Source organism: Eumetopias jubatus, unplaced genomic scaffold (assembly GCF_037043125.1).
Source record: "Eumetopias jubatus isolate StellerSeaLion01/CBP00866 unplaced genomic scaffold, mEumJub1_p1.0 scaffold_9, whole genome shotgun sequence".
In the NCBI taxonomy this organism is placed as follows: domain Eukaryota; kingdom Metazoa; phylum Chordata; class Mammalia; order Carnivora; family Otariidae; genus Eumetopias; species Eumetopias jubatus.
In genome coordinates, this window is record NW_028274815.1 from 117,087,998 (window position 1) to 117,106,053 (window position 18,056).

The following is an 18,056-nucleotide window of genomic DNA, read 5'->3' on the forward strand; positions in this document are numbered from 1 at the left end:
CATCAAGAGTTTTAAAAGCTCTCCCAGTGATCCTAATATGCTGTCCAAGTGAGAAAACTGACCTGGGGACAAAAATAGAGAGAAGAGGACCCAGGAGCACTACAACCTTTAGAGTAGGGTGGGTGCAGAGAGGCTGCCAGCAAAGGAGGTAGAGAAGGAACAGCCCGTGAAGTAGACAGAAAACCAAGTCACTACAGGCTCCTGGAAAAGTGCTTCTCTGATCTTGCTACTCAAAGTGTGGGCCTCAGACCAGCAACCCTGGCATCACCCGAGAACCTGAAGAAATGCAGAATGGCAAGCCCCACCCCAGACCCTCTGAGTCATAATCCGCCTTTTATCAAGATCTCTGAATAATTCAGATGCACATCCAAGTTTGAGTCCGTAACCCTTGGATTTGGCAACATGGAGGTCACTGGAGATCTTGACAGACAGGGCAGACGCGGTCTTGGAGCAGGATGAAGAAGGAAGGGGAGAGCGAGTGAGGCCGGCATGTGTGGAGGGGGCAGAGGACGATGGTATGGGACACTGAGCCTAAGGAAGGACATGCTCTCTCTTAGAAGAGAAGATACCAGATTTGCGGGTGGAAGGATAAGAGTCCCATTTAATGGCTCTTCTCATCCATTTTCTTAAAGACGGGGGGAGAGCAAAAAATGGAAGAAGAAACAGGGGGCTGGAGGGTGGCAGACCCCAGAGCTGCCTGGGTGGTGATGAGGCACGGGCCCTGGGAGGCCCTGTCTAAATGCAGCCCCTCTCTCCAGGACCTCCAGCCGAGCCCCTGGAGCCCACGAGACCACTCCCCACACTCCCCATCCGCAGGATCCACTCACCGAGTGAGAGGAAGCATGAGCGCCAGCCCAGGCCCCCCAGGCCGCCCCTAGGGGACCGGCCATCCACACCGGGTGCCAAACCCAACATCTGTGATGGCAACTTCAACACGGTGGCGCTCTTCCGAGGCGAGATGTTTGTGTTTAAGGTAGGGCCAGTCCACTGGCAACACCCAGATGGTCCCCGGCACTCATTCCCCCTCTGTGGAGCAGGAGAAGGCTGCTGCCCTGGGATTAGGCCCGCTTTGGGCCTGGACACCAGCTGGCCCGGGGGCCAGGACATGGGGTCCCTTTCTGGTGCTGCCGGGTGATTTGACTTGTTTCCAAGAGGGAGGCCGGGGGACTGGTGATCCTACACCTTCCCAGGGGTTTAATGCTGGGGGAAAGTGCTGGAGACCTGCTTCTGGTTAGTGACTTCGAGCAAGTCACCTCCCTTCTCTGGACCTCAGTTTCTCTGTCTGAAAGCTGGGAGTCATCCCCCTAATGAAGGGTGTATGAAGATCAAATGAGTGCATGGCCGTGAAGATAGCAGCTTGGAGTAGGGGTTGGCACGGTGGTGGCTGAGTTCGTCTCCAGATCACACCAGGGTTGAGAGGCCGGTACCGAGGGTGTCTGATAGAAAGCTGGCCAGGCTACATCTTGTCATTTGTCCTGTTCCTGTTGCTTTAGCCATGGGCTGACCTGGTGGCAGCCTGTTTGGTGGATGTGCTACAAACTCTGAGACAGTGTTTGGAATGCAGGATTTCGATTAGGAAGTACCTCTGGGATCAACATGTGTGGGAAGGAGGGAAGGAAGCAAGACTGGCAGAAGGAGAAAAGCAGCGACTAGGCCCATTGCAGAGTTGGCCACCCCCACAGGGAGTTCTGGAGCTAGAATGGCCCATCAGGGTCATCCCACATTGGGACCCAAAGGGCTGGGGCTCGGTCCCCCCTGCTTCATTCAGTCATTGGATGAGAAGGGGTATGACCTTGAGGAGCTCTCGGAAGCTGAGGCCATCCCCAGGGAGGCTAACAGTTGAAAACAGCCTGCTGACCACACCCCGGGCCACCAGGGCAACAAGCCATCCACTGAAGGGCATCTGGCCAACGTGTCTCCGTCACACTGGGTGGTTGTAGGGGGCTGCCCCACTCCTCTCAGGGAGTTCTCCCGGCAAGCTCTGAGTACTGAGCAAGAATCAGGCGCCATGGGTCAAGGCCAATCCTGCCTCTCACAGAGTAGCTCTAGGAAAGTCATTTGGCCTTCCTTAAGACTCAGTATATCTCAAATCTACTTAACAGACTTGTGAAAGTCAAACTCAGGTTTAAAAAACTCAATGTGAAAGTACTTTGTAAAACACCTTAAAAATTTTTTTTCTAGTTTTTGTGCCATCTTTTGCACATCACATTCATTCTTCTGCACTCTAACCCCCCCCACAGCAACTAGTCAAGTCTGTGTTTTATCATCCCCATTTACACATGAGAAAACTGAGGACCTGGTAGGTTGTAGGCCTTGCCCAGACTGCCTACCGGCTACAGGCCCTGCACAGGCACAAGACACTAGTTTGAAGAGGGCTTTGATTAGACTCTTGGCCTACTGAGCTGCCATTTATTCAACATCAACTATGTGCTCCCTGCTGTTCTAGGCACTTTGCCCATAATCTCCCATCCAATCCCCATTACCCCCATTTGTAGGTGAGGCACTTGCACTGTGCTCACGGTCATGCCACTCTGAATGCAGGAATCTGAATTCGCACCCAGGTCTTGAGGGATTCCCACAGCTTGCTTCCCAGGGTCTTTGCCCTGCTGGGTGGAGCCAGCCAGTGAGGGGGACACTCTGCCCAGGCTCAGTGGCCAGCTTGAGGAGCCCCCGGGGATGTCAGTGACTCTCTGCTGCCCTCATGTGGCCACTCCAGGCCTGGGCATCACCCCTTCCAGCTCCTCCGCACCTCATCCCTGCACCAGGCCTGCTGCTGTCAGTCTCATGGCCCCTTGGACAGCAAGAGCCATCAGGAGGCTTATTATGAAGAGAATTCATGGGCATCCTGTCTTCCTCACAGGGTACTGGAAGCTAGAAGCAGTAGATGGACAGACATCACGGAGGGTTGCAAGGCCGGGCCCAGGGGAAGCTTTTGGGTTATTGGGGCTTGAGCCCCAGGGGTGAGATCACTAGGTTGAGGCAGGGCCTGCCATGCCTTTTTCTCCCCGCCCCTCCTTGACCCCCAGGATCGCTGGTTCTGGCGCCTGCGCAATAACCGGGTGCAAGAGGGCTACCCGATGCAGATCGAGCAGTTCTGGAAGGGTCTGCCCGCCCGCATAGATGCAGCCTACGAAAGGGCCGATGGAAGATTTGTCTTCTTCAAAGGTAATACAGCCTGTGCTGAGAGACCTGGGACAGTTCCCTGACCTTCTTGGGACCCCCTTTCCCCTGTACACTGTACACTGGAAGAGGTGGGGTGAGAAGCAGATGCCCTCCAAGGGCCCCTCTGGCCCTAAAAGAGACACTGTCTTCTGACAAGACAGATCCCTGCAGGTGGGCAAAGTACAGTCTGGGGGAATCAAGTCACGAAGTGATTGCTGAGGGTCTGTGTGTGCCCAGGTTGGCAGGAGAATAAGGTTCAGCCACAATGGATGGTCCAGGTACCTGAGGACCATGCAGTGCTCCATGGGAGGCCAGCCCAGCAGGTCTGTAGGAGTTGGTGGGGAGGTCACACAGGCTGGAGAGGTCAGGGAAGGGGGCAGGGGGGAGCTAGCATGTGTGGTATGCCCCCCCCCCCCCGCCCCAGTGCTAGGTTCTTTCACTTCCATTATCCTGAGGTGGGCCCAGCCCAGAAGGGTAAGATACAGTTAGTGAGAAGTGAGGAAAGCAGTCCAAGGGGAAGGGACAGCTCGGGTACACTGGAAGAGCTTAGAAGACTCACTGACCGGCCATGGAGGCCCACGTCGGAGAGCAGTGAACAGTGGCCTGGAGAGGAGAGTGGAGGAGCGTCCTGTGGAGCCTTGGTTGCCAGGCTAGAATGTGGTCTTGACCCGCTAGGGCAATGCTGGGAGTTCACTGGACGCTTATGAGCAGCGGAGAGCCAGAGGGCAGGCGGCAGTCCTATTGGACTGGCAGAGGTGGGGAGGCTATTTGTGAGTCAGTTGCCGGAGGCGGGGGTGGGGGGTGAGCGAATCAGTGAGGCCCCCACCGGGGAGGGCCAGTGAGGCCAGAGGGGGACAGCTAAAAGATGCAAAAGGCTTCATAAGAGGCTGAACCCAGAGAGGAGGAAGAAAGGGAGAGTCAAAGTGACGCTAGGGCTTCTAGTTGGGGAAGTGGGAGGCAGAAAGGTGACGGGGAGGGAGCCCCCTAAGGCGGTGATGAGGAACTCTGGGAAGCAGATGTGGAAATGCCCAAAGGCCGGGATCAGGGTTCCTGGGTCTGGGGCTCAGGTCCCATGGTAGTGGCTGTGAGCCCGCAGAGTTGGGTGTCACTGGTGGAAGGTGGAGGAGTCCTAATAGTGTGAAGCCACAGGAGTGACTGAGGACACCCCAGAGGAGAGGAGCAACAGCGTGGTGAGGCACGGAGGCTGGGCAGCATGGGGCCAGCTGCCCAGGATCTATAGTGACTGGCTTCTGGCCCCCATGCTCTGCCAGGGCCAAGGGGCCTCAGTCTCCCACAGAAGCCCTCAAGCAGGCCTCGGTTGTTTCCCCCTGACACTGTGGCTCTATGAATGACTTCAGTCCTAGAAGATGGGACCCGTGGCACTAGCCACCACCTCTGGCACCGTGTGACTGGGGAAGGCTGATCCTGGGCTTCTCTTGGCTACAGGTGACAAGTACTGGGTGTTTAAGGAGGTGACGGTGGAGCCTGGGTACCCCCACAGCCTAGGGGAGCTGGGGAGCTGTCTGCCCCGAGAAGGCATTGATACGGCTCTGCGCTGGGAACCCGTGGGCAAGACCTACTTTTTCAAAGGTGAACGGTACTGGCGCTACAGTGAGGAGCGGCGGGCCACGGACCCTGGCTACCCCAAGCCCATCACTGTGTGGAAGGGCATCCCACAGGCTCCCCAGGGGGCCTTCATCAGCAAGGAAGGATGTACGTAAGAGCCTGGCTGTGTAGGGGGTGGCTGATTTTATGTGGGTCTCAACAGGGCCCATGGGCATACTCTCAGGGTACCCAGATTTGAGAAAAGTGCCTGATGGTAAGGACAACGGCCTCATATCTACCCAGGTTCACACAGTCGATTCATTCTCTTCCCAGCTACCAAGCCACACTTCTCATCTGCAGGGATGACTCACATTTGAGAGATGTTTCCACAGACTGACTTCATCCCTTCGGACAGCATTTCTCAAATAGTGGTCCTCAGATGTACTCTAGGGGTTCCTTATCAAACCTGAAAAGCAATGATGGATATGGGTGCTTTCAAAAGTGCTTGTGTATAAGGCTTGAGGGCAGACAGATGGAAAGAGAAGCCTTTTTTATTTATGAGACATTTCCAAAGCTCCTCCTGGAGGCCAAGTGGGGAGCTTCCCACCAGACTAGGATCTTCTCAAGAGGAGGGGCTGGGTGTTGCCAGGTGCGGAGTGGGAGTCCATGAATGTTTGCTAAATACATTTCCCCTGATCTGGTCACAAGCACAGACTCTGGAGCCTGGCTGGCTTCATGGCCCACCTCCACCACCTACTAGGAGTTTGGGCAAACCACCTCAGTTTTCCCAGCATCCTCATCTATCAAATGGGGATAATAATGGTACCTACCTCATTGGCATTTGTTAAGAATTAAATGAGATAAATTAAGTAGAGCACTTAGACAAACACCTAGTACATGGTCCCTGCCACATGTGTTCTAGGGGCTATCGTCATTGCCATTATCAACATCTTGTTGGTGTGTTTTGTTATGTAGAATGACAGGAGTCATTGGGTCACTCCACAATAATTACTAGCCAGCCTTTGTGGGAGAGCTGGGGAAGGAGCAGAGAACAAGCCTTGCATTGCATCCCTGGCTCCCAGTCTAGAGGCAGAAAACAGCTAAGGTGGCAGCAAATGCTCTAAAGGAAGGGAATGTAGTGGGAGAGCTGGGGGTGGGGAGTGGAGGAGGGCGCATCAGAGAGCATCTTCATGAAGGGCTCTCCATGTCACTGGTATGAAATCCAAAAGTCTCAGGGGCAGAGCCGCTACTTGGTAGCTTTCCTGTGTACCTGATGCTTTACACATGTGGTCTCGCTTTCTGGAGGCTCAGAGACAGGTGACATCAAGGACTTTGGCCAATGAAAGTCCCAGGGTGGGGGGCTGGTCAATAGGAGGGTCTGAGTGAGCTGCTTTGCTGTCTCTACCGTGAAGGCTGTTGCCGGGAGCCCGGGAGTCCGCTGTGGCTGCCCAGCCCCTCCACCTCCTTTCTTTCCAGGCCCTTCCCCAGCAGGGTCCCAGAGACCCTGCATCTGTGTTGTCATGTGTGACAAGCTGAAGAAAATCCATGATAGCTGTGACAAGCTGATGTCCGCTGTCAACAAAAGGAGAAATCTTGCTCCCTGCCTCCCTTGCCTCAAGCAGGAGCTTGACTGAGGCTCTAGAGCTATGAAGGCGGTGCTGTCCAAGCCAGAGTAGGGGAGGTGATCGCACCCATGGTGGGGGGATGGCAAAGGCAAGTGTGATGGAGCTGTGACCCCAAGCTAAGGCAGGGAGGCACAAATTGGGACTTGTCTACTTCAAGCCCCTCAGTAGCTTCCCAGCACCTTTGAGCTGACAGGCTAGGCTGCTCCAGGTCCTGGGAGCACCTCTCTGCAACTGTGCAGACCATATTCCGTGACCCTGCCACACTGTGCGCAGTGTGCCAAGCACTGCCCTCCCCCCACCTCAAAGCCTTCCAACGCACCGTTCCCACCCCCTCATATGCCCACCCCTCCTTCAGAGCTCCTCTTGGACTCCAGGGTGGGAGAGGTGCCCTTCCTCCATGCTGCCCTCTCACAAGGGGTCAGAGCAGGTGTCTGGGAGTGGTGATGCTGGGCCATGTTTCTGCAGATTACACCTACTTCTACAAGGGCCGGGACTACTGGAAGTTTGACAACCAGAAACTAAGTGTAGAGCCAGGCTACCCACGCAACATCCTGCGTGATTGGATGGGCTGCAACCAGAAGGACGTGGAGCGGCGGAAAGAGCGGCGGCTGCCCCAGGACGATGTGGACATCATGGTGACTATCAACGATGTGCCAGGCTCTGTGAACGCCGTGGCTGTGGTCATCCCCTGCATCCTGTCCCTCTGCATCCTGGTGCTGGTCTACACCATCTTCCAGTTCAAGAACAAGGCAGGCCCTCAGCCTGTCACCTACTATAAGCGGCCAGTCCAGGAGTGGGTGTGAACAGCCCAGAGCCCTTTCCGTCCACTCGGTCTGGCCAGCCAGGCCCTTCCTCATCAGGGTCTGAGGGGCCGCTCTGGCCACTGCCTACTGGGGCCAGTAGGGCCCTAGGCCGGTGGTCATGCAGCTGAAGTGGTAGGTACATTGGCCTAGGCTGAGCGTGGGGCAGGGAGTGATGGTGGCTGTGCCCCAGGGTGGGTGTCTGGCACCCCAGCTGCCAGCCTTCTGTCCTGGGTAAACTGCTCCCTACCCAAGGGAATAGGTCAGGCCCCATCAGGAGGCAGGGACCATGCCAGGAGGAGGTCCTGTGGTCACTGAATCCTGTGGTATCAATGAGGCACCACAGCTCCGTTCCTGGCTGGACCCAGCACCTTCTGTGGAAGCCAGCACTAGCACTCTCAGCCCCATCTGGGAGATGCCACCAATCCTGGTCCCCCTTTGCCAACACCTGCTGGTCAGATGTCCCCCCGCCCCTACCCCCACTCCACTGGTCCTCCAAGGCTACAAGACCCCTGCTGCCAACATGGTAGGCAACAAGCCTGGGTTTCCCCTGCTGGCATGCAGCAGATCCCTCAGGAAACCTGCTCCACACATCAGGGTCTCCTCTGAGACCTAGGATTTAGGGTCACATGTTGCAGGCAGTGCTGTGGCCCAGCTGGGTCTGACAAGGACCCAGCTGTCACATCGTGAATATTTAAATGTCCTGTCACTACTGTTTTAAAAGTCCCATTCTGCAAAGGCTGCTTGAGGCGTTAGGTGAATTAGAGGTGACTATCTTGGTGGTGAGGCCAGCGTGGCCGGCCCTTCCCCAGGAGATAAGGACCAAGGTGCTGCTAAGACCACTCTAGCGCCCAGACACCCCAGGAGCTGGATTCTGCTCATGATGCTAAAGGGCTGGGGCAGGAGCTGACCCTATTTCTGGAGGCTGATCTGAGTTATGACCATCCTCCACTCCCCTGCCCCTCTTCCCCACTCCCCCAGTCCCCGGCCCTGTTGCTTATGCTCTGGGGCTCAGCCTGATGTTAGGTGCGTTAGGTGCAGCAGAAATGGCTCCAGGCCAACATTCTCATGGCTTTGGGGTAATGGGCCCAGGGCAGGCTTCTGAAGTGTTCAGAGCCCACACCCCCAGCTACCCTGAGGCCAACTCAATCTCTTAGCCTGGAAGCAGTGTTTATAACAAGCTTGGCCCTTGCTAACCCAGCTCACTGGGCCCATCATCCTGCACTGCTCTTTGGAAAAGGGAACCTCCAACTGGTAGTGGTCCCAATGCTAGGGGCCCACCCTTCACTGTCTCTGGCAGGAATTCCTAGGGCTCAGCTTGCCTCTCTTCAACTTGGTAGAGGCAGCCCCCTTTGTCGCTGAAGAGCCCTAGGCAAGACCAGTGGGTTCAGTGGTGCCCACTGGCTCTCTGCCAAAGCCAAAAGGAGGTATCAGTCCTCAGGGTGCTGGCAGAGCCTCAGATGCCATCCTGGCCCTCTGAGCCTGCATGGGCCTTGCCCCTACCCTGTGGCCTCTAGGCTTTGGGTTGGCCTAACCTGTAGCAGACAGGGACTACTGTTGCCCTGGGAGCTGACTTGAGCAAAATCTCTCTTGTCCCAGAGGCACCTATGTGGGTCCACTGTGTTCCCTGTCATCATCCTTCTGTTTTTTCTCATTTTGGCCAAGGGCGGGCTCCCTGGGGCGGGTGGGGAACAACTGCAGAGATATTAGTGATTCATAGGTTTGTATAGTGTTTTATACTTTGCAAAGCACTTTATTAGCTCATACCTGTCCACTCACATGAAACTCGTGTAGGCCCTGGGAAGCCTAGGGTACCTTTCACCGTGCCCTCCGATGAAGCACAGAGAGGTTGTTTCTTGCCCAGGCCATCGGGTGGGCTGGCTGGGCCTTGGGTCCCCACCTATGGACACCTCTAGGGTCCAAGATGAGATCAGAAGGGTCTCTTTTATCCATCTCTTCCTGGCCTCCCTTCTCCCCTTCTAGGTCCCTCTCCACTCCTCAGGTTGGTGCTCTCACTTCTTGAAAGCTCTAGGCTCCCCAGGCTCCCTACTGGCTCCTGGGACTACGGAGGCCAGCTGAGAAAGAGCAAGAGATGGAGGCCAGCACAGGCTGCAGATGTGAGGGATACAGGGCCAGGCCCGGAGAGGGCTCAGCCTGGAGGCTTCCAATCTCGGATTCTCCTGTCTGGTGGTCATCTGTTTGTCCATCACCCCAGGACAGGGCGGGCAGACAGAGGGGCACAGCACTGGGGACCCCAGAGCCCAGCTTCCCTCGGCCTGGGGAACATCACAGCATTTCAGTGTCGGTCACATTTTAAACTGATCAGCCTTTGTATAATGTTTTTTAAATCATTTCTAAATAAAACAAAAACACAGAGTGTGTTGTTTCCCTGGGATATGGGAACAAGAATCAGGTTCTGGGAGTGGCCTTCAGAAGCTTCTGGGAGAAGGGGAACAAGGGGCTTTGGGGTGTCTGGGAACTGTCCCATGCATCTCATCTCCCAGCCCAGCAATCACGTCTCCTCTCTCCAAAAGGCTGGCCCTGGAGGCCCAGTGTTACTGGGGTTCCTGGAACACAGCCTGCTTACTGAGATCCAGGATGACAGAGCAACCTCTCTTAGGAGGAGTATGGGGAGGGTTACCATGGCGAGGTCTTCTCTGAAGCCAAGACACATGGCGCCATAACCAAAGACTAAAGCAAAAGCCCGGTTCTCAGCAATAAGGGACAGACGAGAGGAGGTCAGGTCAGCAGTCTTGGGGTCTTACCAGGAGTCCTGGCCTGGTTTTGGAACCCAGGGCCGGGGAGGGCTGCCCCAGAACCCAGACCGCTTAAGAAGCTACGGGGTGGGGGTGAGCACGAAGGTTTGAGCTGGTTTGGGTGCAGGCTGAGAGGCGAACAAGGAGCACCTAGAGGCGAGCCGGTGCCCCATTCATGGTCCTCCGTGACCTCCCCGACTCTCCGAGCGTCTCCTGGGCACCGGGGATGGAAAGAGACCACAAGAGACGAACCAGGTGAGGCGGACAGAACGACAGTTGGCGGCGAGCAGTAACTGCGGAGGGCGGCTTGTCAGTACCAGGAGGTGCAGGCGATGAGGAAGCGAACATCGTCCAGCGGCCCCCAGGGACCAGGTTCAGGCTGGGGCCGCTCAGGGGCCTCGGGCGCCCCGGGCTGGGGTTGGGGTTGGGGTTGGGGTTGGGGTTGGGGCTGGGGCTGCACCTGCTCCGGGGCGCCCTGACCGCCGCTCAGCCGAGCGCCCATGGTCTGCAAAGAGAGGCCGTCAGGTGTGGGCCAGCCGCAAGCCACCCAGGCTCCCCGCCCCGCTCCTGCCCGGCCCTCACCTCGCGCCGCCCGAGCCGCGGGTCTCCAGAATCCCAGCGCCGGCGTCTGCGCTCCGCTGGTCAGCGTAACGACGCCGGGAGGGGCTGGCGTCGTGACCTCACCGCGCGCCTGCCCCCCCCCCCCGGCCCCGCCTCCCGGCCGCCGCGGCGCAGCTTCAGACCCCGGGGGCGGGCCCGACAGACCCGACCCCACCCACCAGCCACCGGCCAATGCCGCTCCAACGTCCCGGGCCCCGCCCCGCACACAACCCGGGAACACAAACGACTCCGCTGGATGCTTCCCACACCGACTGAAGCTACTAAGGGAAGTTGTTTTGAGGATGTCCAGGGCACCTGGCAGCCAGGCCAGCAACCTCCGTCCACCTCGGTCCAAGGAGACAAGACCGCCGTGTAGCCAGGTGCCTCAGACCCCTTATAGGTCTTCATACCGGCCCAGCGGAGAGCTGGAACAGATTCTTATCCCTTTAAGCCCGTAAGTATGAGGCTTAAGTTGTGTGGAAAATGCGAGAACTACAGTAGAGCTTCTTCCTCTTGCCCTGGGAGGAAGCCACCCATCCTGATCATGGGGGTTGGAGGGTGGGAGATTGTGAAACTGACGTGTGTGTGTGCATCCTACCCACTTTCCCCCAGACTAATGCTAGGGAAGGAGGGTTGCAGGCAGAGGCCCCCAAACAACACATTCAAGAATAACCAGAGGCAGCTGCCCTTTAATTGGGGGGGGGGGGGGTGGTGGTACAGCAAACAGAGCAGTCAGTCAGGAGCCCTTAAGGCCTGACAGCACAACATGGCAGATTTTTGCAGTAACTGTAGATTCAGGAGATGGGCACAGGTGAAACGCTGGGCATCCAGCCACTCAGTCCCAGTGAGCTCTCTGCCAACTCCCTGCCAGCATCCAAAACAGACTGGGTGGGGCATGGAGGGAGCCAAAGTCCAGAGCCAGGAGCCCACAGAACAGCATGGAAGGAGACTCAGGTGAGGCTAGGGAGAGAAGAAGAAACACTGTCAGTACGTGCTTCTCAGAGCACACCTCACCCTTTATTCTTAAGATGTCTGCCTCCACCCTTACCCCTTTGTTCCAGCTCAGCCCTAAAGAGCCACACTCAGAGCCCCCCACCCCCAGATTACACTGCTTCCTTGAGTCACAATCCAGTCTAGGACTCTCAGTGCTTAAAAACTAAAAGTAACTCCTTCGCCACTCAACTCAAAATTTATTCAAACTTATCCATCATAAACCAGAACCTCAGAAGTCAAGTCCAACAAACATCAGAGAAGGGAGTAAGGGGATTCAAGAGAAGGAACATGCCCAGACCACAAATTCCCCAGTGGCAGGAATAGGGCCAGAACATTCTTCCTGGAGGTAATAATTATGTGTACAATTGTAAAACCAGAAAACCTATTTCTAATCACCTACCTGACCCCGTCATCATGAGCTCTGACGGGCACCTCGAATCAACGGGTTCAAAACCAAAGGAGGCCAATGAGTTTTGGCTCTTCCTTTCTAATACCCACTTCTTTACCTTACCTAACTGCATGAGCTTGGACCACCAGAGGCTGACCCGTGCTGGGGACTGTGGACAATTCTGCCTGACTTTAAGAGCAGCTTTTAAAGTTTCACCATTAAATACAACATTTGCTGTAGTTTTTTAGTAGGTACCAATTATCAGGTTGCAGAAATTTCTTTCTGTTCTTAGGCTGCTAAGAGGTTTTAAATTTTGTTCTTTAATTAAATGATTGTGTACATACTGTCTTCTTTGTAAGATTCTATGTTCCACAAGGGCAGGGAGGGTGTATTTTACTCATCACCATCATGACTGGCATAGTAGATGTTCAAAAAAAAAGTTACTGAACAAATGACAAAACCACTGGTACCACTTTCCCATTCAGACCCTTTCAGTTGCTCTCCCAGTGCTGATTCCCCATCAGCATCACCCAGAGAAACTTATTAAAATAAACCACACATGGTTGGGTCTCACTCCAGACCGAGGCAATCAGTAAGTGAGGGGTGATGCCAGGAATCTACATTAACAAGCAGCTCAACAGAGACTAAAGGTCAAAATCATAGGCCTACAGTCAAAACTTCTTGATGTGGGCATTTAGGGTCTTTGACACTCCGGCAATGTAACCTTTCCCCTTCACACTCGCCATACTTTCCCATCTCGGGGTCTGTCTGAAGTGCTCCACCCCCCCACCCCCCCCTCCATCTCTGCGTATTCAAATACCTACTCATTCCCCCAGGGTCCAGACTAAATGATGTGTCCTCCACAAAACCTTTCTGGATACCAGAGAGTCTCACTGGAGCTTCCTGAGACACTTAGGGAACAGGGCTCAATGCACATCAGGTGAACGAATGAATGAAGAAGGGAGAATGAAGGGTAATTTTGCCTGTTGTAAGCAGGGACTCTGTTACTGAGTGCTTGCTCTACTATGGGGTTCGTATCCTCATAAAGACTCCTGTGATACTTGGGAGGTGGCATGCCTTGAGAAGAACCCTCCATGGGAAGGGTGAATATCCACACCTGCTGCTCTTCCAGAGCCTCACACCCCAGACTCTCCAGGGTTAGGGCCCAAGAACCCACTTTTCTCTTAAACCCATAAAAATCCAGATGACTGTGATTCTGATGCAACCCCGCCCCCAACAAGCCCCTTAGGGTCTCCTCAGTTCCTAAGAGCAGCTTCCCCTCCTTCCCTCTGTAAAGAGCTTTTTGTCTCAGGCTCTGGGCTGCTGGCTGGGACATGGACACACAAGCAGCCACAGACAACAAAACAACATGGTGAGAAAATAAGATGGCCCAGAGGGAAGCTTTGCTGAGCTGAGCCTTCAGAGATGGCGATAAGCAGATACTCGGGCAGTGCTTGCCTGCTGTGCCCTGTGACCCCTCAGCAGCGCTGCAGGTGTGCCCTCCCACACGAGGAGAACCTACCGGTATGAAGGCAGTGTGGCTCCCATTCTAGGTGGCTTCTCCTTCCCCTACCCTCCAAAGGCAGAAGAGAGGCCCACGCACCTGTCGATGAGGGAATCCCGCATGCTGGTAGCAATGGTGCTCGGCTGGGCTTCGTTCAGCTTGAAGACACTCTCCACCACTGACAGCTCTGTGCTGGTTGTGTCCAGGCCACAGAAGGCACACCAGTCGTTCACCACCATCCCCGCGGCAATCACCTCGCTGCCTCGGTTCACAGTGCCTGCCTGCCAAGGGATGGCTCAGTGTGGATCATGGCACCAAAAGCCAAAGTCTTGCCGCTCCCTGATGAGGACGTTCCCCAAACCCTGCTGCTCCCTGCCCTGCAAACCCAACTGCAAACTGTGATGGGTAATAACTCCGATCCCTAACACTGGGCAAAGGATCTGCCTCAGCAGGAGGCAGAGGTCTGAGAAAGGAACGCTTACCACAAGGGGGACCTGAAGAAGAGAGGACAGCTCATCTTGGTCTTCGATTGAAGTCTTGGGATGTACCAGGCCTCCCTGATTGCTGAAGACAGAGTAGCTTCCTACTAGCACCTGGTCAGCCACTGTCTGTCTGAAGACTTCCACCTTGAGCACATCAGCCAGGATTTCTTCTGTTTCCTGTTAGCCAAAGGCACGGTACTCAGCCCAGAACTTGCAGGTCAAGAAACCCAGGGCCCTCTATGCCCAGAACCACCCAGGGTTTGGCTCCCTAGGCCCCTCATTCCTCTGCTATGTAGCTGCGTATGGAAGCTTCGCACAGAAAAATGAGGGAGTATAGCTTGGAGCAGGGTCTAGACCCGCTACGGAGCCCCTAATATCTGTGCATGCCCTGAGCAGACAGACTGGTCTCCACATCACTCTCTTCCCTCTTCCCACACTTAAGAGTTCAACTGTCCATTATCCCTCCCGGCGTTGGTTGCAGGACAGGATGGGTCCGTCTCCCTGATTCTGAAGGATTAATACCCTCCTCAGCTTCTTTCTGGCACTGACCACACCATAGAAGGCCTCTATTACCACTATCCAATGAATGCCTGACATGAGAGAGCCCACGTATAAAGAGAAACCACAAGAGACACCCCTAAGTCCTGCCTGATAGGCAAGAACAGTGACTAACCACTGACTAGGCTGGTCCTGTGACTCCTGGGCCAAATTGGGCTACTTTACCCTGTCCAGGTCTGGGTGGACCAAAGCCACATAGTCGTTGCATGTGGTGACATTGCCCAGGGCTGAGAGCCGCTCCTCCACCCGCCGGATCTGTACTGAGTCTGGGAGGCAGTTGCGAATGTGCTGCAGTTCCTGGTCAGTGGTGTTGTTGGGCACCAGGAGACCGTGTCTGTTGCCTAGAGAGACCCAAATTAGGAGGTGGGGCAGGAATGGACCACGAATACACAAGATGCCTGCGAAGCTCAGGGGGCTGAAGACACAATCCAGCCCAGTTAGCTTTCCCAGGAAAGGTTTAGGCCCAAACCCAGCCCACCAACCTACTGATCCATGCAACACCCAGGGGGACCAGGAGTCCCACTGGGTAGGCCAGAGACAGCCCAGGAATCTATCCCAACACATCCCATCCACTCTGCCATCATCAACCCTGGGGGACCAGGACTAGCAAGAGGAACTTGTGTTGCCCCACATCTGGCTCCTCGCTCGGCAGGGAGCCTGCTTCTCCCTCTCCCTCTACTTGCTACTCCTCCTGCTTGTGCTCTCTCTCTGTGTGTCAAATAAATAAATAAAAATTCTTAAAAAAAAAAAAAAAGAACTAACCGAAAACTACCCAAATGCCTACTGTGAACACAATGGTTGAATATACTGTGGTATATACTTACACAAAATGCAATAAGAATGAACAAACTACAATTATATTGTGACAACAATAACTAAACCTCCGCCTACCACTGCAAGAACACAACTCTGAACTTCTGAACTCTGAGTTACCCACATTATTAAAAAAAACACCCAGCATCAAGTCCAAAGGTCATGAGTAGGGATGAGAGTGTCTGGCCCGAATAAGAAAATACTCAGAGGCCAAGGTCATCAGGCTTATGATAAAAAAATAAAAGAACAAACTCCTATATGGCCTCAATGAACAGAACTAGCAAGAAGGGGTGACAGTAAAGAAATAAGGGGTGACAGTGAGACAGATCCAGCTCAAAGAAAAGACCAATGGCCAGACTCAACAGTGATGGGAAGTAGGGGCGTAGGATGGGGATGCCACTCAGAGACATGGTAAAGGGGATTTACGATTTAAATGGACAACTGAATAGGATGACCCAGAATCTTAGCTTGTCATCTTGTAGTGGTGGAACTGGATCCTCAGAAAGAGGAAGCAACATGCCCAGAGTCAGGAGCAAGGGAGAGATGACATTTCAATGTTCCCTCACACTAGGTGTAGAACCTGGTGAGTCACTTCGGTTCTTTGGATCTTAGCTTCATCATTAGTCAGATTAAGCAATAATGCCCCTACCCGCCAGTATCTGGGTGAAGAAGGAAAGAAATCAAGTGTAAGAGTGAAAGCACTAAGTGTTGTTATTCTATGATCCCGAAGCCTTCGCCAGTGTCAGATCTGCCGACACTTTAACTGGGTCCGGCCCAGACTTGAGAGATTCTCTAGTCTCTGGAGATAGTGGATGAAAGCCTGGAAATGCCAGGGTCAGTCGGGGTTCCCTCCAAGGCTACAATTAAAGGTTCTCGGCGGCTCCACTCCTTCGCTCCGCCTCTTCCAGCCGGCTTACCCACACACATGCGCCCGATGATGCGGCAGCCGGCGATGGACGCGTGCACCACCGGGATGGTATCGGCGAGCTCACCCTCGAACACACTGTAGGAACATGGATTCAGTGGTTACGGGGCTGAGGGGCGTGAGCCCTCACTCTGCCAGAGCCCCCGACTCCCAGTACCCTCCCCGCCATCCAGCCACCCCACTGTCCGCGTGCCCCGGGGCTCCCGCCGCACCTGTAGAAGTTCTCTGACCCTCCGATGGCCACTAGGCAGTAGGTGTTGGTGAGTTTGGCAAAGCAGCCGATCTCACAGTTGTTCTCGAAAGACGCTCGGACCGCCATGAGGCCTAAGGGCTGCGGGACCGGTAGTTCAGGGCCCGAGGATCTTCTACCGGCCCTGGGTCCGGGTTCGCCGGCCTCGGCCCCTCTGGCCCCGCTGCGACCACGCCCCTCTCGGCCCCTCAAATCTCGGGTCCCGCCCACTGGGCCTCTCTAGACTCTCTAGCCCCGAATCCTCTGGCTCCTACCACTAACGATGAGGGAAGCCCGGACCTGTCCCTTCCGGTACCCCTCCACACAGGATCACCAATCGACCGCAACCTTCGCACGCGGCAAAGGCTTCTACTCGGCCCTAAGTAGGTTTCCGTTTCCGCCTCCGCCCAGGGAGACTTCCGGGAGCGCTAGGCGCAACCAGCCACGCAGGCGGCCACCGTAGCTCCACCCCCTGGCGGACTCCGTGGTTGCAAGTGGTCCGGTCCGGACCCCACCTGGCCCCGCCCCAAGCATGCTCTCATTCATCCATCCATTCATCCATCCATCCATCCATCCATCCGTCCATCCATCCATTCATTCAGGAGCTTTTTAGGGGATACAATTGACCGAGACCTGGGCTGGTTGGATGAGAGGCATAAGAGAGGAGGAGCCAGGGATGTCTCGCAGAGAAACGAAGAATTGATGATGGAGGTATTTACTGAAGTAAAGCCTAAGGAGGAAGAGCAGGAGTGAGGAAGGTGACAGGCCGAGCGTGAGGTGCGAGACAGACGTCCAGGCCAGATCTGGAGCCCAGGGGAGAGTGAGGACTGAGATTTGGGGCTGAAGCCTGGGGTGGATGAGGTCACCCATGGAGGCGTCCAATGGGGAGAAATGAGACGAGGACAAAGGCTGGAGAAGGAGGCGTGGCCAGAGAAGTAGAAGAAACCAGGCTGAAGAAGGTATTGGAGAGAGGGGAGGGTGGATGAAACCGCGTCTTAGGGAGGGTCCAGATGGGCAACGGTGTGGGTCCTGACTGGCTGCCACTGTGTGCCCCTTACATGTGCTTGATCACTCAGTCAGCAGCCACTTTCTGCCCCCGAGATAAATGGTGGCAGTCAAGGGACCTGATCTCATGGATGAGAGGAACTTGATCTACATTTTGTAGAATCCACAAAAACCCCAGGGCCTCTAAGAATGTCACAATGAGGGTAAAGGGGGCTTGGAGCCCCTGTCCTACCCCCACCCCCGGCCCGGCCCCAGCCCTTCTGCTGCCATCCACTCTCCCTCAGGGAGCCCTCCATAATTGGACTGAATGGTGCCCTTTCCCAGCCCTCAACGTGCATTTCCATAACCCCGCCTTTCTCAGAATACACCAGGCTGCTACTGAGTCATAGCATGTCTGCCTTTATTGATTTGTATCGTGACAACTCTCTCAGGCAGGTGGTGAGGTCCGGAAAAGGTCGTAGAACCTGTCAAAGCCTGTGCTTCCAGGGACACTCAGCAAAATGATGTGTGTGCATGCATGCGTGCATCAGAGTCTGAGTATCCATGCCTTTTACATCCTCCCAGCTCATCTCAGACGCACTCCTCCAGTCCTCTCCCTGGCCTCTCTTCATCTGTTTCCTTCTACCAGAAATTCCTCTTTCCTCCATCTGTCCAATCCTCCCCATCCTTCA

General features: G+C 55.1%; 3 protein-coding genes across 4 annotated transcripts in view; 1 reads left to right on the forward strand and 2 right to left on the reverse strand.

The window, feature by feature from the left end:
- MMP24 (matrix metallopeptidase 24) overlaps nucleotides 1-7,135 on the forward strand; it is a 40,044-nt gene extending 32,909 nt beyond the window's left edge. The window contains exons 6-9 of the mRNA XM_088026759.1: nucleotides 759-973; nucleotides 3,027-3,165; nucleotides 4,609-4,875; nucleotides 6,798-7,135. Coding sequence (XP_087882885.1) covers nucleotides 759-973; nucleotides 3,027-3,165; nucleotides 4,609-4,875; nucleotides 6,798-7,135 — 959 coding nt within the window. The remainder of the gene's footprint in view (nucleotides 1-758; nucleotides 974-3,026; nucleotides 3,166-4,608; nucleotides 4,876-6,797) is intronic.
- MMP24OS (MMP24 opposite strand) lies at nucleotides 4,980-10,540 on the reverse strand. 2 transcript variants are annotated; one of them, XR_015769008.1, is made up of 2 exons: nucleotides 10,471-10,540; nucleotides 4,980-5,173 (listed from the first exon to the last, which is right to left on the reverse strand). XR_015769008.1 is itself a non-coding variant. In XM_028118843.2 (2 exons), the coding sequence occupies exon 2, from the start codon at nucleotides 10,388-10,390 to the stop codon at nucleotides 10,199-10,201; it is 192 nt and encodes a 63-aa protein (XP_027974644.2). In that variant the 5' UTR covers nucleotides 10,391-10,393; nucleotides 10,471-10,512; the 3' UTR covers nucleotides 8,878-10,198. The 2 variants fall into 2 exon arrangements, 1 of the variants encoding a protein (XP_027974644.2); XM_028118843.2 differs by lacking the exon at nucleotides 4,980-5,173 and adding an exon at nucleotides 8,878-10,393 and having other exon boundaries at nucleotides 10,471-10,512.
- A 609-nt stretch (nucleotides 10,541-11,149) lies between these two features.
- Nucleotides 11,150-16,777, reverse strand: EIF6 (eukaryotic translation initiation factor 6). The gene is made up of 6 exons (XM_028118791.2): nucleotides 16,364-16,777; nucleotides 16,144-16,229; nucleotides 14,579-14,754; nucleotides 13,856-14,032; nucleotides 13,473-13,654; nucleotides 11,150-11,448 (listed from the first exon to the last, which is right to left on the reverse strand). The coding sequence occupies exons 1-6, from the start codon at nucleotides 16,468-16,470 to the stop codon at nucleotides 11,439-11,441; spliced, it is 738 nt and encodes a 245-aa protein (XP_027974592.1). The 5' UTR covers nucleotides 16,471-16,777; the 3' UTR covers nucleotides 11,150-11,438.
- Nucleotides 16,778-18,056: the final 1,279 nt, after the last annotated feature.